This window comes from Pseudophryne corroboree, chromosome 11, assembly GCF_028390025.1.
Source record: "Pseudophryne corroboree isolate aPseCor3 chromosome 11, aPseCor3.hap2, whole genome shotgun sequence".
Lineage (NCBI taxonomy): Eukaryota > Metazoa > Chordata > Amphibia > Anura > Myobatrachidae > Pseudophryne > Pseudophryne corroboree.
Window position 1 is genome coordinate 335,291,201 of NC_086454.1, and position 19,062 is coordinate 335,310,262.

General features: G+C 50.0%; 1 protein-coding gene across 1 annotated transcript in view; it reads left to right on the forward strand.

The window, feature by feature from the left end:
* Window positions 1-19,062, forward strand: part of POLR2C (RNA polymerase II subunit C) — a 74,651-nt gene that overhangs the window by 12,780 nt on the left and 42,809 nt on the right. The window contains exon 5 of the mRNA XM_063944270.1: window positions 1,133-1,261. Coding sequence (XP_063800340.1) covers window positions 1,133-1,261 — 129 coding nt within the window. The remainder of the gene's footprint in view (window positions 1-1,132; window positions 1,262-19,062) is intronic.

Below are 19,062 nucleotides of genomic sequence, written 5' to 3' on the forward strand. Positions count from 1 at the left end.
GCTGTATGTGTGTATCACTATCGGGGACTTGCTGGGGGTGATTGGCTGTGTGTGTGTTTTACTATCGGGGACTGGCTGGGGGTGATTGGCTGTGTGTGTGTGTGTGTGTATCACTATCGGGGAATGGCTGGGGGGGGGTGTGTCCCTCTCGGGGACTGGCTGGGGGTGACTGCCTGTGTAAGGGCTGTGTGTGTTACTATCGGGGAATGGCTGGGGGTGACTGCCTGTGTCAGGGCTGTGTGTGTGTGTCACTATTGGGGACTGGCTGGGGGTGATTGGCTGTGTGTGTGTATCACTATCGGGGAATGGCTGGGGGGGGGGGGGTCCCTCTCGGGACCGGCTGGGGGTGATTTGATGTGTCAGGGCTGTGTGTGTGTGTGTGTGTGTTACTATCGTGGACTGGCTGGGGGTGACTGCCTGTGTCAGGGCTGTGTGTGTATCACTATAGGGGAATGGTTGGGGTGTGTGTGTCACTGTCGTGGACTAGCTTGGGGTGACTGCCTGTGTCAGGGCTCTGTGTGTGTTACTATCGGGGAATGGCTTGGGGTTGTGTGTCACTATCGGGGACCGGCTGGGGGTGATTTCATGTGTCAGGGCTGTGTGTGTGTATCACTATCGGGGAATGGCTGGGGGTGATTGGCTGTGTTTGTGTATCACTATCGGGGACTGGCTGGTGGTGACTGCCTGTGTCAGGGCTGTATGTGTGTATCACTATCGGGGACTGGCTGGGGGTGATTGGCTGTGTGTGTGTATCACTATCGGGGAATGGCTGGCGGTGATTGGCTGTGTGTGTTAATATCGGGGACTGGCTGGGGGTGATTGGCTGTGTGTGTGTTTTACTATCGGGGACTGGCTGGGGGTGATTGGCTGTGTGTGTATCACTATCGGGGAATGGCTGGGGGTGTGTGTGTCCCTCTCGGGGACTGGCTGGGGGTGACTGCCTGTGTCAGGGCTGTGTGTGTGTTACTATCGGGGAATGGCTGGGGGTGACTGCCTGTGTCAGGGCTGTGTGTGTGTATCACTATCGGGGAATGGCTGGGGTTTGTGTGTCACTATCAGGGACTGGCTGGGGGTGTGTATCACTGTGGGGGGTGTCTGTACATGTCTGACACACGGTTGTTTCTGTGGACAGGAATGTACGTGTGATGAATTCTGTGCCGATTGTTCAGTTGAGTTCACTTTGGATGTACGATGTAATGAGGACCAGACAAGACATGTGACCTCTCGCGACCTTATATCCAACAATCTTCGCGTCATACCGGTAAGTTATTGCTTTACCTACAGCTTCACAGTCAGGCTTGGTTTTTGTTTCTTCTTAGTTTTTCTGTCATTTAAAGTATTCTATTCTGGCCTTATTACAATAGAGTGGCTGGGCTCTGGTGGTAATGATGTACCGTGTGGTATAGCGTGGCTGGGCTCTGGTGGTAATGTATTGTGTGGTATAGCGTGGCTGGGCTCTGGTGGTAATGATGTACCCTGTGGTATAGCGTGGCTGGGCTCTGGTGGTAATGATGTACTGTGTGGTATAGAGTAGTGATGAGCGGGTTCGGTTCCTCGGAAACCGAACCCCCCCGAACTTCACACATTTTACACGGGTCCGAGGCATACTCGGATTCTCCCGTATGGCTCGGTTAATCCGAGCGCGCCCGAACGTCATCATCCCGCTGTCGGATTCTATATAAGGAGCCGCGCGTCGCCGCCATTTTCACTCGTGCATTGGAAATGTTAGGGAGAGGACGTGGCTGGCGTCCTCTCCGTTTATTAATGTTGCTGCAAATATTTGTGCTTATTGCTTAATTGTGGGGACTGGGGAGCAGCTGTATTATATAGGAGGAGTACAGTGCAGAGTTTTGCTGACCAGTGACCACCAGTATTATACGTTGTCTGCCTGAAAAAAACGCTCCATATCTGTGCTCAGTGTGCTGCATATATCTGTGCTCACACTGCTTTATTGTGGGGACTGGGGACCAGCAGTATTATATAGGAGGAGTACAGTGCAGAGTTTTGCTGACAGTGACCACCAGTATATATAGCAGTACGGTACGGAAGGCCACTGCTCTACCTACCTCTGTGTCGTCAAGTATACTATCCATCTAGATTCTATACCTGTGGTGCATTTTAGTTTTGCAGTTTGCTGACAGTGACCACCAGTATATATAGCAGTACGGTACGGAAGGCCACTGCTCTACCTACCTCTGTGTCGTCAAGTATACTATCCATCCATACCTGTGGTGCATTTCAGTCGTGCGCAGTATATATAGTAGTAGGCCATTGCTATTGATACTGGCATATAATTCCACACATTAAAAAATGGAGAACAAAAATGTGGAGGTTAAAATAGGGAAAGATCAAGATCCACTTCCACCTCGTGCTGAAGCTGCTGCCACTAGTCATGGCCGAGACGATGAAATGCCATCAACGTCGTCTGCCAAGGCCGATGCCCAATGTCATAGTAAAGAGCATGTAAAATCCAAAAAACAAAAGTTCAGTAAAATGACCCAAAAATCAAAATTGAAAGCGTCTGATGAGAAGCGTAAACTTGCCAATATGCCATTTACGACACGGAGTGGCAAGGAACGGCTGAGGCCCTGGCCTATGTTCATGGCTAGTGGTTCAGCTTCACATGAGGATGAAAAAAACTTCATTTTTGAAGTTCGATCCTGTCTGACACTGCAGTGCCACTCCTAGAATGGCCAGGTGTTTTTGTCGGCCACTTGTGTCGCTTAGCTTAGTCACACAGCTACCTCATTGCGCCTCTTTTTTTCTCTGCATCATGTGCTGTTTGGGGACTATTTTTTTGAAGTGCCATCCTGTCTCACACTGCAGTGCCACTCCTAGATGGGCCAGGTGTTTGTGTCGGCCACTTGTGTCGCTTAGCTTAGCCATCCAGCGACCTCAGTGCAAATTTTAGGACTAAAAATAATATTGTGAGGTGTGAGGTGTTCAGAATAGACTGAAAATGAGTGGAAATTATGGTTATTGAGGTTAATAATACTATGGGATCAAAATGACCCCCAAATTCTATGATTTAAGCTGTTTTTGAGGGTTTTTTGTAAAAAAACACCCGAATCCAAAACACACCCGAATCCGACAAAAAATTTTCAGGGAGGTTTTGGCAAAACGCGTCCGAATCCAAAACACGGCCGCGGAACCGAATCCAAAACCCAAACACAAAACCCGAAAAATTTCCGGTGCACATCTCTAGTATAGAGTGGCTGGGCTCTGGTGGTAATGATGTACCGTGTGGTATAGAGTGGCTGAGCTCTGGTGGTAATGATGTACTGTGTGGTATAGTGTGGGTGGGCTCTGGTGGTAATGATGTACCGTGTGGTATAAAGTGGCTGTGCTCTGGTGGTAATGATGAAATGTGTGGTATAGCGTGGCTGGGATCTGGTGATAATGATGTACCATGTGGTATAGACTGGCTGGGCTCTGGTGGTAATGATGTACTGTGTGGTATAGCGTGGCTGGGCTCTGGTGGTAATGATGTACCGTGTGGTATAGCGTGGCTGGGCTCTGGTGGTAATGATGTACCGTGTGGTATAGCGTGGCTGGGCTCTGGTGGTAATGATGTGTTGTGTGGTATAGCATGGCTGGGCTCTGGTGGTAATGATGTATTGTGTGGTATAGCGTGGCTGGGCTCTGGTGGTAATGATGTACTGTGTGGTATAGCGTGGCTGGGCTCTGGTGGTAATTATGTACTGTGTGGTATAGCGTGGCTGGGCTCTGGTGGTAATGATGTACTGTGTGGTATAGCGTGGCTGGGCTCTGGTGGTAATGATGTACTGTGTGGTATAGCGTGGCTGGGCACTGGTGGTAATGTATTGTGTGTTATAGCGTGGCTGTGTGGTATAGCGTGGCTGGGCTCTGGTGGTAATGATGTACCGTGTGGTATAGCGTGGCTGGGCTCTTGTGATGTATTGTGTGGTATAGCGTGGCTGGGCTCTGGTGGTAATGATGTACTGTGTGGTATAGCGTGGCTGGGCTCTTTTGGTAATGATGTACTGTGTGGTATAGCGTGGCTGGGCTCTGGTGGTAATGTATTGTGTGGTATAGCGTGGCTGGGCTCTGGTGGTAATGTATTGTGTGATATAGCGTGGCTGGGCTCTGGTGGTAATGATGTACTGTGTGGTATAGAGTGGCTGGGCTCTGGTGGTAATGATGTACCGTGTGGTATAGCCTGGCTGGGCTCTGGTGGTAATGATGTACTGTGTGGTATAGTGTGGCTGGGCTCTGGTGGTAATGTATTGTGTGGTATAGCCTGGCTGGGCTCTGGTGGTAATGATGTACTGTGTGGTATAGAGTGGCTGGGCTCTGGTGGTAATGATGTACCGTGTGGTATAGCCTGGCTGGGCTCTGGTGGTAATGATGTACTGTGTGGTATAGCGTGGCTGGGCTCTGGTGGTAATGATGTACAGTGTGGTATAGCGTGGCTGGGCTCTGGTGGTAATGATGTACTGTGTGGTATAGCGTGGCTGGGCTCTGGTGGTAATGATGTACTGTGTGGTATAGCGTGCTGGGCTCTGGTGGTAATGATGTACTGTGTGGTATAGCGTAGCTGGGCTCCGGTGGTGATGATGTACCGTGTGGTATAGCGTGGCTGGGCTCTTTTGGTAATGATGTACTGTGTGGTATAGCGTGGCTGGGCTCTGATGGTAATGTATTGTGTGGTATAGCGTGGCTGGGCTCCGGTGGTAATGATGTACCGTGTGGTATAGTATTAATGGCACTATACTGGAAACTACTGAGGAGACAAGGGATCTAGGAGTCACTATTTCAGGTGACATAAAGGCAGGTCAGCAATGTAACACAGCAATGAGGACGGCTAGTCAGATGCTTGGTGCATAGGGAGAGGAATCAGCAGCAGAAAGAAGTAATAATGCCACTGTATAGGTCATTGGTACAGCCTCATCTAGAATACTGTGTCCAGTTCTAGAGGCCATATCTTCAGAAGGATATTAATACATTAGAGACTACAAAGAAGAGCAACTAACATGGAGCACGGCCTACATCACACAACTTACCCGGAGAGACTAGAGGACCTTACTATGTATAGTGTGCGGCAGAGAAGGGAAAGGGGGGACATGAGAGAGACTGTCACATATATCAGGGGTATCACCACGGGACAGGGGGGATACATTCCTCACAGGGAGAGAAGTATTAGACCACAAGGACATGAGAGAGACTGTCACATCTATCAGGGGTATCACCACGGTACAGGAGGAGATATTCCTCACAGGGAGAGAAGTATTAGACCACAAGGACATGAGAGAGACTGTCACATATATCAGGGGTATCACTGCGGTACAGGAGGGGGAGACATTCCTCACAGGGAGAGAAGTATTAGACCACGAGGACATGAGAGAGACTGTCACATATATCAGGGGTATCACCACGGTACTGGGGGAGACATTCCTCAAAGGGAGAGAAGTATTAGACCACGAGGACATGAGAGAGACTGTCACATATATCAGGGGTATCACCACGGTACAGGGAGAGATATTCCTCACAGGGAGAGAAGTATTAGACCACGAGGACATGAGAGAGACTGTCACATATATCAGGGGTATCACCACGGTACAGGGGGGAGACTTTTCTCACAGGGAGAGAAGTATTAGACCACGAGGACATGAGAGAGACTGTCACATATATCAGGGGTATCACCACGGTACAGGAGGGGGAGACATTCCTCACAGGGAGAGAAGTATTAGACCACGAGGACATGAGAGAGACTGTCACATATATCAGGGGTATCACCACGGTACAGGGGGGAGACATTCCTCACAGGGAGAGAAGTATTAGACCACGAGGACATGAGAGAGACTGTCACATATATCAGGGGTATCACCACGGTACAGGAGGGGGAGACATTTCTCACAGGGAGAGAAGTATTAGACCACGAGGACATGAGAGAGACTGTCACATATATCAGGGGTATCACCACGGTACAGGAGGGGGAGACATTCCTCACAGGGAGAGAAGTATTAGACCACGAGGACATGAGAGAGACTGTCACATATATCAGGGGTATCACCACGGTACAGGAGGGGGAGACATTCCTCACAGGGAGAGAAGTATTAGACCACGAGGACATGAGAGAGACTGTCACATATATCAGGGGTATCACCACGGTACATGGGGGAGACATTCCTCACAGGGAGAGAAGTATTAGACCACGAGGACATGAGAGAGACTGTCACAGATATCAGGGGTATCACCACGGTACAGGAGGGGGAGACATTCCTCACAGGGAGAGAAGTATTAGACCACGAGGACATGAGAGAGACTGTCACATATATCAGGGGTATCACCACGGTACAGGGGGGAGACATTTCTCACAGGGAGAGAAGTATTAGACCACGAGGACATGAGAGAGACTGTCACAGATATCAGGGGTATCACCACGGTACAGGAGGGGGAGACATTCCTCACAGGGAGAGAAGTATTAGACCACGAAGACATGACAGAGACTGTCACATATATCAGGGGTATCACCACGGTACAGGGGGGAGACATTCCTCACAGGGAGAGAAGTATTAGACCACGAGGACATGAGAGAGACTGTCACATATATCAGGGGTATCACCACGGTACAGGAGGGGGAGACATTTCTCACAGGGAGAGAAGTATTAGACCACGAGGACATGAGAGAGACTGTCACATATATCAGGGGTATCACCACGGTACAGGAGGGGGAGACATTCCTCACAGGGAGAGAAGTATTAGACCACGAGGACATGAGAGAGACTGTCACATATATCAGGGGTATCACCACGGTACAGGAGGGGGAGACATTCCTCACAGGGAGAGAAGTATTAGACCACGAGGACATGATAGAGACTGTCACATATATCAGGGGTATCACCACGGTACTGGGGGAGACATTCCTCAAAGGGAGAGAAGTATTAGACCACGAGGACATGAGAGAGACTGTCACATATATCAGGGGTATCACCACGGTACAGGGGGGAGACATTTCTCACAGGGAGAGAAGTATTAGACCACGAGGACATGAGAGAGACTGTCACATATATCAGGGGTATCACCACGGTACAGGAGGGGGAGACATTCCTCACAGGGAGAGAAGTATTAGACCACGAAGACATGACAGAGACTGTCACATATATCAGGGGTATCACCACGGTACAGGGGGGAGACATTCCTCACAGGGAGAGAAGTATTAGGACACGAGGACATGATAGAGACTGTCACATATATCAGGGGTATCACCACGGTACAGGTGGGAGACATTCCTCACAGGGAGAGAAGTATTAGACCACGAAGACATGACAGAGACTGTCACATATATCAGGGGTATCACCACGGTACAGGAGGGGGAGACATTTCTCACAGGGAGAGAAGTATTAGACCACGAGGACATGAGAGAGACTGTCACATATATCAGGGGTATCACCACGGTACAGGAGGGGGAGACATTCCTCACAGGGAGAGAAGTATTAGACCACGAGGACATGATAGAGACTGTCACATATATCAGGGGTATCACCACGGTACAGGGGGAGACATTCCTCACAGGGAGAGAAGTATTAGACCACGAAGACATGACAGAGACTGTCACATATATCAGGGGTATCACCACGGTACAGGGGGGAGACATTCCTCACAGGGAGAGAGTATTAGACCACGAGGACATGAGAGAGACTGTCACATATATCAGGGGTATCACCACGGTACAGGAGGGGGAGACATTCCTCACAGGGAGAGAGTATTAGACCACGAGGACATGAGAGAGACTGTCACATATATCAGGGGTATCACCACGGTACTGGGGGAGACATTCCTCAAAGGGAGAGAAGTATTAGACCACGAGGACATGAGAGAGACTGTCACAGATATCAGGGGTATCACCACGGTACAGGAGGGGGAGACATTCCTCACAGGGAGAGAAGTATTAGACCACAAGGACATGATAGAGACTGTCACATATATCAGGGGTATCACCACGGTACAGGAGGGGGAGACATTCCTCACAGGGAGAGAAGTATTAGACCACAAGGACATGATAGAGACTGTCACATATATCAGGGGTATCACCACGGTACAGGGGGAGACATTCCTCACAGGGAGAGAAGTATTAGACCACGAAGACATGACAGAGACTGTCACATATATCAGGGGTATTACCACGGTACAGGGGGAGACATTCCTCACAGGGAGAGAGTATTAGACCACGAGGACATGAGAGAGACTGTCACATATATCAGGGGTATCACCACGGTACAGGGGGGAGACATTCCTCACAGGGAGAGAGTATTAGACCACGAGGACATGAGAGAGACTGTCACATATATCAGGGGTATCACCACGGTACAGGAGGGGGAGACATTCCTCACAGGGAGAGAGTATTAGACCACGAGGACATGAGAGAGACTGTCACATATATCAGGGGTATCACCATGGTACAGGGGGAGACATTCCTCACAGGGAGAGAAGTATTAGACCACGAGGACATGAGAGAGACTGTCACATATATCAGGGGTATCACCACGGTACAGGGGGGAGACATTCCTCACAGGGAGAGAGTATTAGACCACGAGGACATGAGAGAGACTGTCACATATATCAGGGGTATCACCACGGTACAGGGGGGGGAGACATTCCTCACAGGGAGAGAAGTATTAGGACACGAGGACATGATAAAGACTGTCACATATATCAGAGGTATCACCAAGGTACAGGAGGGAGACATTCCTCACAGGGAGAGAAGTATTAGACCACGAGGACATGATAAAGACTGTCACATATATCAGAGGTATCACCAAGGTGCAGGGGGGAGACATTCCTCACAGGGAGAGAAGTATTAGACCACGAGGACATGATAAAGACTGTCACATATATCAGAGGTATCACCAAGGTGCAGGGGGGAGACATTCCTCACAGGGAGAGAAGTATTAGGACACGAGGACATGATAAAGACTGTCACATATATCGGAGGTATCACCAAGGTGCAGGGGGGAGACATTCCTCACAGGGAGAGAAGTATTAGACCACAAGGACATGCGCTGACACTGGGGGGAGGGAGATTCGTGAGTAATGTGAGGAAACATCACCCCACAGAAAAAGTAGTGGCTAAGTGGAATGGCCTCCTGTCAGAGGTGGTAGAGGATAAGAGAGTAGAGCAATGTATGGATGCATGGGATAGACATAAGGACATCCTTACACAGAACTAAGGATCACATAAGGTTTGAGATACAAATATGGTATAAAAAAGGGGCAGACTAGATGGGCCAAGTGGTTCTTGTCTGCCGTCACATTCATGTTTCTGTGACACGCCTGCATCCACAATCACAGTCATACATATACAGTGCATCCGGAAAGTATTCACAGCGCTTCACTTTTTCCACATTTTGTTATGTTACAGCCTTATTCCAAAATGGAATAAATTCATTTTTTCCCCTCAAATTCTACACGCAATACCCCATATTGACAACGTGAAGAAAGCTTCTTTCTCTGACGTCCTAAGTGGATGCTGGGACTCCGTAAGGACCATGGGGAATAGCGGCTCCGCAGGAGACTGGGCACAACTAAAAGAAAACTTTAGGTCTACCTGGTGTGCACTGGCTCCTCCCTCTATGACCCTCCTCCAGACCTCAGTTAGAATCTTGTGCCCAGCTGAGCTGGATGCACACTAGGGGCTCTCCTGAGCTTCTAGAAAGAAAGTATATTTAGGTTTTTTATTTTACAGTGAGACCTGCTGGCAACAGACTCACTGCAGCGAGGGACTAAGGGGAGAAGAAGCGAACCTACCTGCTTGCAGCCAGCTTGGGCTTCTTAGGCTACTGGACACCATTCGCTCCAGAGGGATCGAACACAGGACCCGACCTCGATCGTCCGGTCCCGGAACCGCGCCGCCGTCCCCCTTACAGAGCCAGAAGCAAGAAGATGGTCCTGAAAATCGGCGGCAGAAGACTTCGGTCTTCAACAAGGTAGCGCACAGCACTGCAGCTGTGCGCCATTGCTCCTCATGCACACCTCACACTCCGGTCACTGATGGGTGCAGGGCGCTGGGGGGGGGCGCCCTGAGCAGCAATATTAACACCTTGGCTGGCAAAAAAATCACAATATATAGTCCTAGAGGCTATATATGTGAAAAATACCCCTTCCAGAGATCCATAAAAAAGCGGGAGAAAGTCCGCCGAAAAAGGGGCGGGGCTATCTCCCTCAGCACACTGGCGCCATTTTTCCCTCCCAGCTCCGCTGGAAGGATCGCTCCCAGGCTCTCCCCTGCAGTTTTCAAGACTACAAAGGGTAAAAAAGAGAGGGGGGGCACTAAATTTAGGCGCAGCAGTATATATATAAGCAGCTATAAGGGAAAATCACTCAGTTATAGTGTTCATCCCTGTGTTATATAGCGCTCTGGTGTGTGCTGGCATACTCTCTCTTTGTCTCCCCAAAGGGCTTTGTGGGGTCCTGTCCTCTGTCAGAGCATTCCCTGTGTGTGTGCGGTGTGTCGGTACGGCTGTGTCGACATGTTTGATGAGGAGGCTTATGTGGAGGCGGAGCAGATGCCGATAAATGTGATGTCACCCCCTGCGGGGCCGACACCTGAGTGGATGGACTTGTGGAAGGAATTACGTGAAAGTGTCAACTCCTTACATAAAAGGTTTGACGACATACCAAATATGGGACAGCCGGCTTCTCAGCCTGTGCCTGCCCAGGCGTCTCAAAAGCCATCAGGGGCTCTAAAACGCCCGCTACCTCAGATGGCAGACACAGATGTCGACACGGATACTGACTCCAGTGTCGACGACGATGAGACTAATGTAACTTCCAATAGGGCCACAGGTTACATGATTGAGGCAATGAAAAATGTGTTGCACATTTCTGATGTTACCCCAGGAACCACAAAAAAGGGTATAATGTTTGGAGAGAAAAAACTACCAGTAGTTTTTCCCCCATCTAAGGAATTAAATGAAGTGTGTGAAGAAGCGTGGGCTTCCCCCGATAAGAAACTGGTAATTTCTCTGACGTCCTAGTGGATGCTGGGAACTCCGTAAGGACCATGGGAACAGCGGCTCCGCAGGAGACTGGGCGCAAAAGTAAAAGCTTTAGGACTACCTGGTGTGCACTGGCTCCTCCCCCTATGACCCTCCTCCAAGCCTCAGTTAGATTTTTGTGCCCGAACGAGAAGGGTGCATACTAGGTGGCTCTCCTGAGCTGCTTAGAGTAAAAGTTTAAATTAGGTTTTTTATTTTCAGTGAGTCCTGCTGGCAACAGGCTCACTGCACCGAGGGACTAAGGGGAGAAGAAGCGAACTCACCTGCGTGCAGAGTGGATTGGGCTTCTTAGGCTACTGGACATGAGCTCCAGAGGGACGATCACAGGCCCAGCCATGGATGGGTCCCAGAGCCGCGCCGCCGGCCCCCTTACAGAGCCAGAAGACAGAAGAGGTCCGGAAAATCGGCGGCAGAAGACGTCCGGTCTTCAATAAGGTAGCGCACAGCACCGCAGCTGTGCGCCATTGCTCTCAGCACACTTCACACTCCGGTCACTGAGGGTGCAGGGCGCTGGGGGGGGGCGCCCTGAGACGCAATAAAAACACCTTAGATGGCTAAAAATACATCACATATAGCTCCTGGGCTATATGGATGCATTTAACCCCTGCCAGTTTTTCCTTAAAAAAGCGGGAGAAAGGCTCCGCCCCCTTCTCGGCGGCCTATCTCCTCAGCACACAAGCGCCATTTTCCCTCACAGCTCCGTTGGAGGGAAGCTCCCTGGCTCTCCCCTGCAGTCCTGCACTACAGAAACAGGGTAAAACAAGAGAGGGGGGCACTAATTTGGCAGATTAATAAATACAGCAGCTATATAAGGGAAAAACACTTATATAAGGTTATCCCTGTATATATATATATATATATAGCGCTCTGGTGTGTGCTGGCAAACTCTCCCTCTGTCTCCCCAAAGGGCTAGTGGGGTCCTGTCCTCTATCAGAGCATTCCCTGTGTGTGTGCTGTGTGTCGGTACGTTGTGTCGAGGAGGAAAATGGTATGGAGGCGGAGCAATTGCCTGTAATAGTGATGTCACCCCCTAGGGAGTCGACACCTGACTGGATGGTCTTATGGAAGGAATTACGTGATAGCGTCAGCACTTTACAAAAGACTGTTGACGACATGAGACAGCCGGAAAAACAGTTAATACCTGTCCAGGCGTCTCAAACACCGTCAGGGGCTCTAAAGCGCCCGTTACCTCAGATGGTCGACCCAGACACGGACACTGACTCCAGTGTCGACGGTGAGGAAACAAACGTATTTTCCAGTAGAGCCACACGTTACATGATCACGGCAATGAAGGAGGTTTTGAACATTTCTGATACTACAAGTACCACAAAAAAGGGTATTATGTGGGGTGTAAAAAAAACTACCCGTAGTTTTTCCTGAATCAGATGAATTAAATGAGGTGTGTGATGAAGCGTGGGTTTCCCCCGATAAAAAACTGCTAATTTCTAAAAAATTATTGGCATTATACCCTTTCCCGCCAGAGGTTAGGGCGCGTTGGGAAACACCCCCTAGGGTAGATAAGGCGCTCACACGCTTATCAAAACAAGTGGCGTTACCGTCTCCTGATACGGCCGCCCTCAAAGAGCCAGCTGATAGGAAGCTGGAAAATATCCTAAAAAGTATATACACACATACTGGTGTTATACTGCGACCAGCAATCGCCTCAGCCTGGATGTGCAGTGCGGGGCTGGCTTGGTCGGATTCCCTGACTGAAAATATTGATACCATGGACAGGGACAGTATATTATTGACTATAGAGCATTTAAAGGATGCATTTCTATATATGCGAGATGCACAGAGGGATATTTGCACTCTGGCATCAAGAGTAAGTGCGCTGTCCATTTCTGCCAGAAGAGGGTTATGGACGCGACAGTGGTCAGGTGATGCGGATTCCAAACGGCATATGGAAGTATTGCCGTATAAAGGGGAGGAGTTATTTGGGGTCGGTCTATCGGACCTGGTGGCCACGGCAACGGCTGGGAAATCCACCTTTTTACCCCAGGTCACCTCTCAGCAGAAAAAGACACCGTCTTTTCAGGCTCAGTCCTTTCGTCCCCATAAGGGCAAGCGGGCAAAAGGCCACTCATATCTGCCCCGGGGCAGAGGAAGGGGAAAAAGACTGCAGCAGGCAGCCTCTTCCCAGGAACAGAAGCCCTCCCCCGCTTCTGCCAAGTCCTCAGCATGACGCTGGGGCCTTACAAGCGGACTCAGGTACGGTGGGGGGTCGTCTCAAGAATTTCAGCGCGCAGTGGGCTCACTCGCAAGTGGACCCCTGGATCCTGCAGGTAGTATCTCAGGGGTACAAATTGGAATTCGAGACGTCTCCCCCTCGCCGGTTCCTGAAGTCTGCTTTACCAACGTCTCCCTCCAACAGGGAGGCGGTATTGGAAGCCATTCACAAGCTGTATTCCCAGCAGGTGATAATCAAGGTACCCCTCCTACAACAGGGAAAGGGGTATTATTCCACGCTGTTTGTGGTACCGAAGCCGGACGGCTCGGTGAGACCTATTTTAAATCTGAAATCATTGAACACTTACATACAAAGGTTCAAATTCAAGATGGAGTCACTCAGAGCAGTGATAGCGAACCTGGAAGAAGGGGACTATATGGTGTCTCTGGACATCAAGGATGCTTACCTCCATGTCCCAATTTGCCCTTCTCACCAAGGGTACCTCAGGTTTGTGGTACAGAGCTGTCACTATCAGTATCAGACGCTGCCGTTTGGATTGTCCACGGCACCCCGGGTCTTTACCAAGGTAATGGCCGAAATGATGATTCTTCTTCGAAGAAAAGGCGTCTTAATTATCCCTTACTTGGACGATCTCCTGATAAGGGCAAGGTCCAGGGAACAGTTAGAGGTCGGAGTAGCACTATCTCAAGTAGTACTACGACAGCACGGGTGGATTCTAAATATTCCAAAATCGCAGCTGATTCCGACGACACGTCTGCTGTTCCTAGGGATGATTCTGGACACAGTCCAGAAAAAGGTGTTTCTCCCGGAGGAGAAAGCCAGGGAGTTATCCGAGCTAGTCAGGAACCTCCTAAAACCAGGCCAAGTGTCAGTGCATCAATGCACAAGGGTCCTGGGAAAAATGGTGGCTTCTTACGAAGCGATTCCATTCGGCAGATTCTACGCAAGAACTTTTCAGTGGGATCTACTGGACAAATGGTCCGGATCGCATCTTCAGATGCATCAGCGGATAACCCTGTCTCCAAGGACAAGGGTGTCTCTCCTGTGGTGGTTGCAGAGTGCTCATCTTCTAGAGGGCCGCAGATTCGGCATTCAGGACTGGGTCCTGGTGACCACGGATGCCAGCCTGAGAGGCTGGGGAGCAGTCACACAGGGAAGAAATTTCCAGGGCTTGTGGTCAAGCATGGAAACGTCATTTCACATAAATATCCTGGAACTAAGGGCCATTTACAATGCCCTAAATCAAGCAAGGCCTCTGCTTCAGGGTCAGCCGGTGTTGACCCAGTCGGACAACATCACGGCAGTCGCCCACATAAACAGACAGGGCGGCACAAGAAGCAGGAGGGCAATGGCAGAGTGGGGACTTCACCCAGAAGTCTTCCACATGATTGTGAACCGTTGGGAAAAACCAAAGGTGGACATGATGGCGTCCCGCCTCAACAAAAAACTAGACAGATATTGCGCCAGGTCAAGGGACCCTCAGGCAATAGCTGTGGATGCTCTGGTAACACCGTGGGTGTACCAGCTCTGGTTACCAGCTCTGGTAACACCGTGGGTGTACCAGTGGGTGTTCCCTCCTCTGCCTCTCATACCCAAGGTACTGAGAATCATAAGAAGGAGAGGAGTAAGGACTATACTCGTGGCTCCGGATTGGCCAAGAAGGACTTGGTACCCGGAACTTCAAGAGATGCTCACGGAGGACCCGTGGCCTCTACCTCTAAGAAAGGACCTGCTCCAGCAGGGACCCTGTCTGTTCCAAGACTTACCGCGGCTGCGTTTGACGGCATGGCGGTTGAACGCCGGATCCTGAAGGAAAAAGGCATTCCGGATGAAGTCATCCCTACCCTGATCAAAGCCAGGAAGGATGTAACCGTGCAACATTATCACCGTATTTGGCGTAAACATGTTGCGTGGTGTGAGGCCAGGAAGGCCCCTACAGAGGAATTTCAACTGGGTCGTTTCCTGCATTTCCTGCAAACAGGACTGTCTATGGGCCTAAAATTAGGGTCCATTAAGGTTCAAATTTCGGCCCTGTCGATTTTCTTCCAGAAAGAACTTGCTTCAGTTCCTGAAGTTCAGACGTTTGTCAAGGGGGTACTGCATATACAGCCTCCTTTTGTGCCTCCAGTGGCACCTTGGGATCTCAATGTAGTTTTGGGGTTCCTAAAATCACATTGGTTTGAACCACTCACCACTGTGGACTTAAAATATCTCACATGGAAAGTGGTAATGCTGTTAGCCCTGGCGTCAGCCAGGCGTGTCTCAGAATTGGCGGCTTTATCCTATAAAAGCCCTTACCTAATTTTTCATACGGACAGGGCAGAATTGAGGACTCGTCCTCAATTTCTCCCTAAGGTGGTTTCAGCGTTTCACTTGAACCAGCCTATTGTGGTACCTGCGGCTACTAGGGACTTGGAGGACTCCAAGTTGCTGGACGTAGTCAGGGCCCTGAAAATATATGTTTCCAGGACGGCTGGAGTCAGAAAATCTGACTCGCTGTTTATCCTGTATGCACCCAACAAGCTGGGTGCTCCTGCTTCTAAGCAGACTATTGCTCGTTGGATTTGTAGTACAATTCAGCTTGCACATTCTGTGGCAGGCCTGCCACAGCCAAAATCTGTAAAAGCCCATTCCACAAGGAAAGTGGGCTCATCTTGGGCGGCTGCCCGAGGGGTCTCGGCTTTACAACTTTGCAGAGCAGCTACTTGGTCAGGGGCAAACACGTTTGCAAAATTCTACAAATTTGATACCCTGGCTGAGGAGGACCTTGAGTTCTCTCATTCGGTGCTGCAGAGTCATCCGCACTCTCCCGCCCGTTTGGGAGCTTTGGTATAATCCCCATGGTCCTTACGGAGTTCCCAGCATCCACTAGGACGTCAGGGAAAATAAGAATTTACTTACCGATAATTCTATTTCTCATAGTCCGTAGTGGATGCTGGGCGCCCATCCCAAGTGCGGATTGTCTGCAATACTTGTACATAGTTATTGTTACAAAAATCGGGTTATTATTGTTGTGAGCCATCTTTTCAGAGGCTCCTCTGTTATCATGCTGTTAACTGGGTTCAGATCACAGGTTGTACGGTGTGATTGGTGTGGCTGGTATGAGTCTTACCCGGGATTCAAAATCCTTCCTTATTGTGTACGCTCGTCCGGGCACAGTATCCTAACTGAGGCTTGGAGGAGGGTCATAGGGGGAGGAGCCAGTGCACACCAGGTAGTCCTAAAGCTTTTACTTTTGTGCCCAGTCTCCTGCGGAGCCGCTGTTCCCATGGTCCTTACGGAGTTCCCAGCATCCACTATGGACTATGAGAAATAGAATTATCGGTAAGTAAATTCTTATTTTCTAAAAGGTTACTAATGGCGTAGAGGATAGGTCACGTTGGGAAACATCCCCTAGGGTGAATAAAGCGCTCACACGCATGTCAAAGAAGGTGGCACTACCGTCTCCGGATATGGCCGCCCTAAAGGAGCCTGCTGATAGGAAGCAGGAGGCTATCCTGAAGTCTGTATATACACACACAGGTATTATACTGAGACCAGCTATTGCTTCAGCATGGATGTGCAGTGCTGCAGCTGCGTGGTCAGATTCCCTGTCGGAAAATATTGATACCCTAGACAGGGACACTATATTGCTAACCGTAGAGCATATTAAAGACGCAGTCTTATACATGAGAGATGGAGGGAGGGATATTTGCCGGCTGGCATCTAAAATAAGTGCAATGTCCATTTCTGCCAGGAGAGGGTTATGGACTCGGCAGTGGACAGGTGATGCAGATTCTAAAAGGCACATGGAAGTTTTGCCTTATAAGGGTGAGGAGTTGTTCGGGGATGGTCTCTCGGACCTCGTTTCCACAGCAACAGCTGGGAAGTCAGCATTTTTACCCCATGTTCCCTCACAGCCAAAGAAAGCACCGTATTATCAGGTACAGTCCTTTCGGCCCCATAAGGGCAAGCGGGTTAAAGGCGCGTCCTTTCTGCCCAGAGGCAGAGGTAGAGGGAAAAAGCTGCAGCATACAGCCAGTTCCCAGGAGCAAAAGTCCTCCCCCGCTTCCTCCAAGTCCGCCGCATGACGCTGGGGCTCCACAGGCGGAGCCAGGTACGGTGGGGGCCCGTCTCAAAAACTTCAGCAATCAATGGGCTCACTCACGGGTGGATCCCTGGATTCTTCAAGTAGTATCTCAGGGGTACAAGCTGGAATTCGAGACTTCTCCCCCCCGCCGTTTCCTCAAATCTGCCTTGCCTACAACTCCCTCAGGCAGGGAGGCAGTGTTAGAGGCAATACACAAGCTGTATTCCCAGCAGGTGATAGTCAAGGTGCCCCTCCTTCAACAAGGACGGGGTTACTATTCCACAATGTTTGTTGTACCGAAACCGGACGGTTCGGTGAGACCCATTTTAAATTTTAAATCCTTGAACACATATATAAAAAAATTCAAGTTCAAGATGGAATCGCTCAGGGCGGTTATTGCAAGCCTGGACGAGGGGGATTACATGGTATCACTGGACATCAAGGATGCTTACCTGCATGTCCCCATTTACCATCCTCACCAGGAGTACCTCAGATTTGTGGTACAGGATTGTCATTACCAATTCCAGACGTTGCCGTTTGGTCTGTCCACGGCACCGAGGGTATTTACCAAGGTAATGGCCGAAATGATGATACTCCTTCGAAAAAAGGGAGTTTTAATTATCCCGTACTTGGACGATCTCCTGATAAAGGCGAGGTCCAGGGAGCAGTTGTTGGTCGGGGTAGCACTATCTCGGGAGGTGCTACAACAGCACGGTTGGATTCTAAATATTCCAAAGTCACAGCTGGTCCCTACGACACGTCTACTGTTCCTGGGGATGGTTCTGGACACAGAACAGAAAAAAGTGTTTCTCCCGGAGGAGAAGGCCAAGGAGCTGTCATCTCTAGTCAGAGGCCTCCTAAAACCAAAACAGGTGTCGGTGCATCACTGCACGCGAGTCCTGGGAAAAAGGGTAGCTTCCTACGAAGCAATTCCATTCGGCAGGTTCCATGCAAGGACGTTTCAGTGGGACCTGTTGGACAAGTGGTCCGGATCGCATCTTCAGATGCATCGGCTGATAACCCTGTCTCCAAGGACCAGGGTGTCTCTGCTGTGGTGGCTGCAAAGTGCTCATCTTCAAGAGGGCCGCAGATTCGGCATACAGGACTGGGTCCTGGTGACCACGGATGCCAGCCTTCGAGGCTGGGGGGCAGTCACACAGGGAAGAAACTTCCAAGGACTATGGTCAAGTCAGGAGACTTCCCTACACATAAATATTCTGGAACTGAGGGCCATTTACAATGCCCTAAGTCAGGCAAAACCCCTGCTTCAAAACCAGCCGGTACTGATCCAGTCAGACAACATCACGGCAGTCGGCCATGTAAACCGACAGGGCGGCACAAGAAGCAGGACGGCGATGGCAGAAGCCACAAGGATTCTCCGATGGGCGGAAAATCACGTGTTAGCACTGTCAGCAGTGTTCATTCCGGGAGTGGACAACTGGGAAGCAGACTTCCTCAGCAGGCACGACCTCCACCCGGGAGAGTGGGGACTTCATCCAGAAGTCTTCCAAATTATTGTAAACCGTTGGGAAAGGCCACAGGTGGACATGATGGCGTCCCGCCTAAACAAAAAGCTAGAAAGATATTGCGCCAGGTCGAGAGACACTCAGGCAATAGCTGTGGACGCTCTAGTGACACCGTGGGTGTACCGGTCGGTTTATGTGTTCCCTCCTCTTCCTCTCATACCCAAGGTACTGAGGATAATAAGGAGAAGAGGAGTAAGAACTATACTCATTGTTCCGGATTGGCCAAGAAGAGCTTGGTACCCGGAACTTCAAGAGATG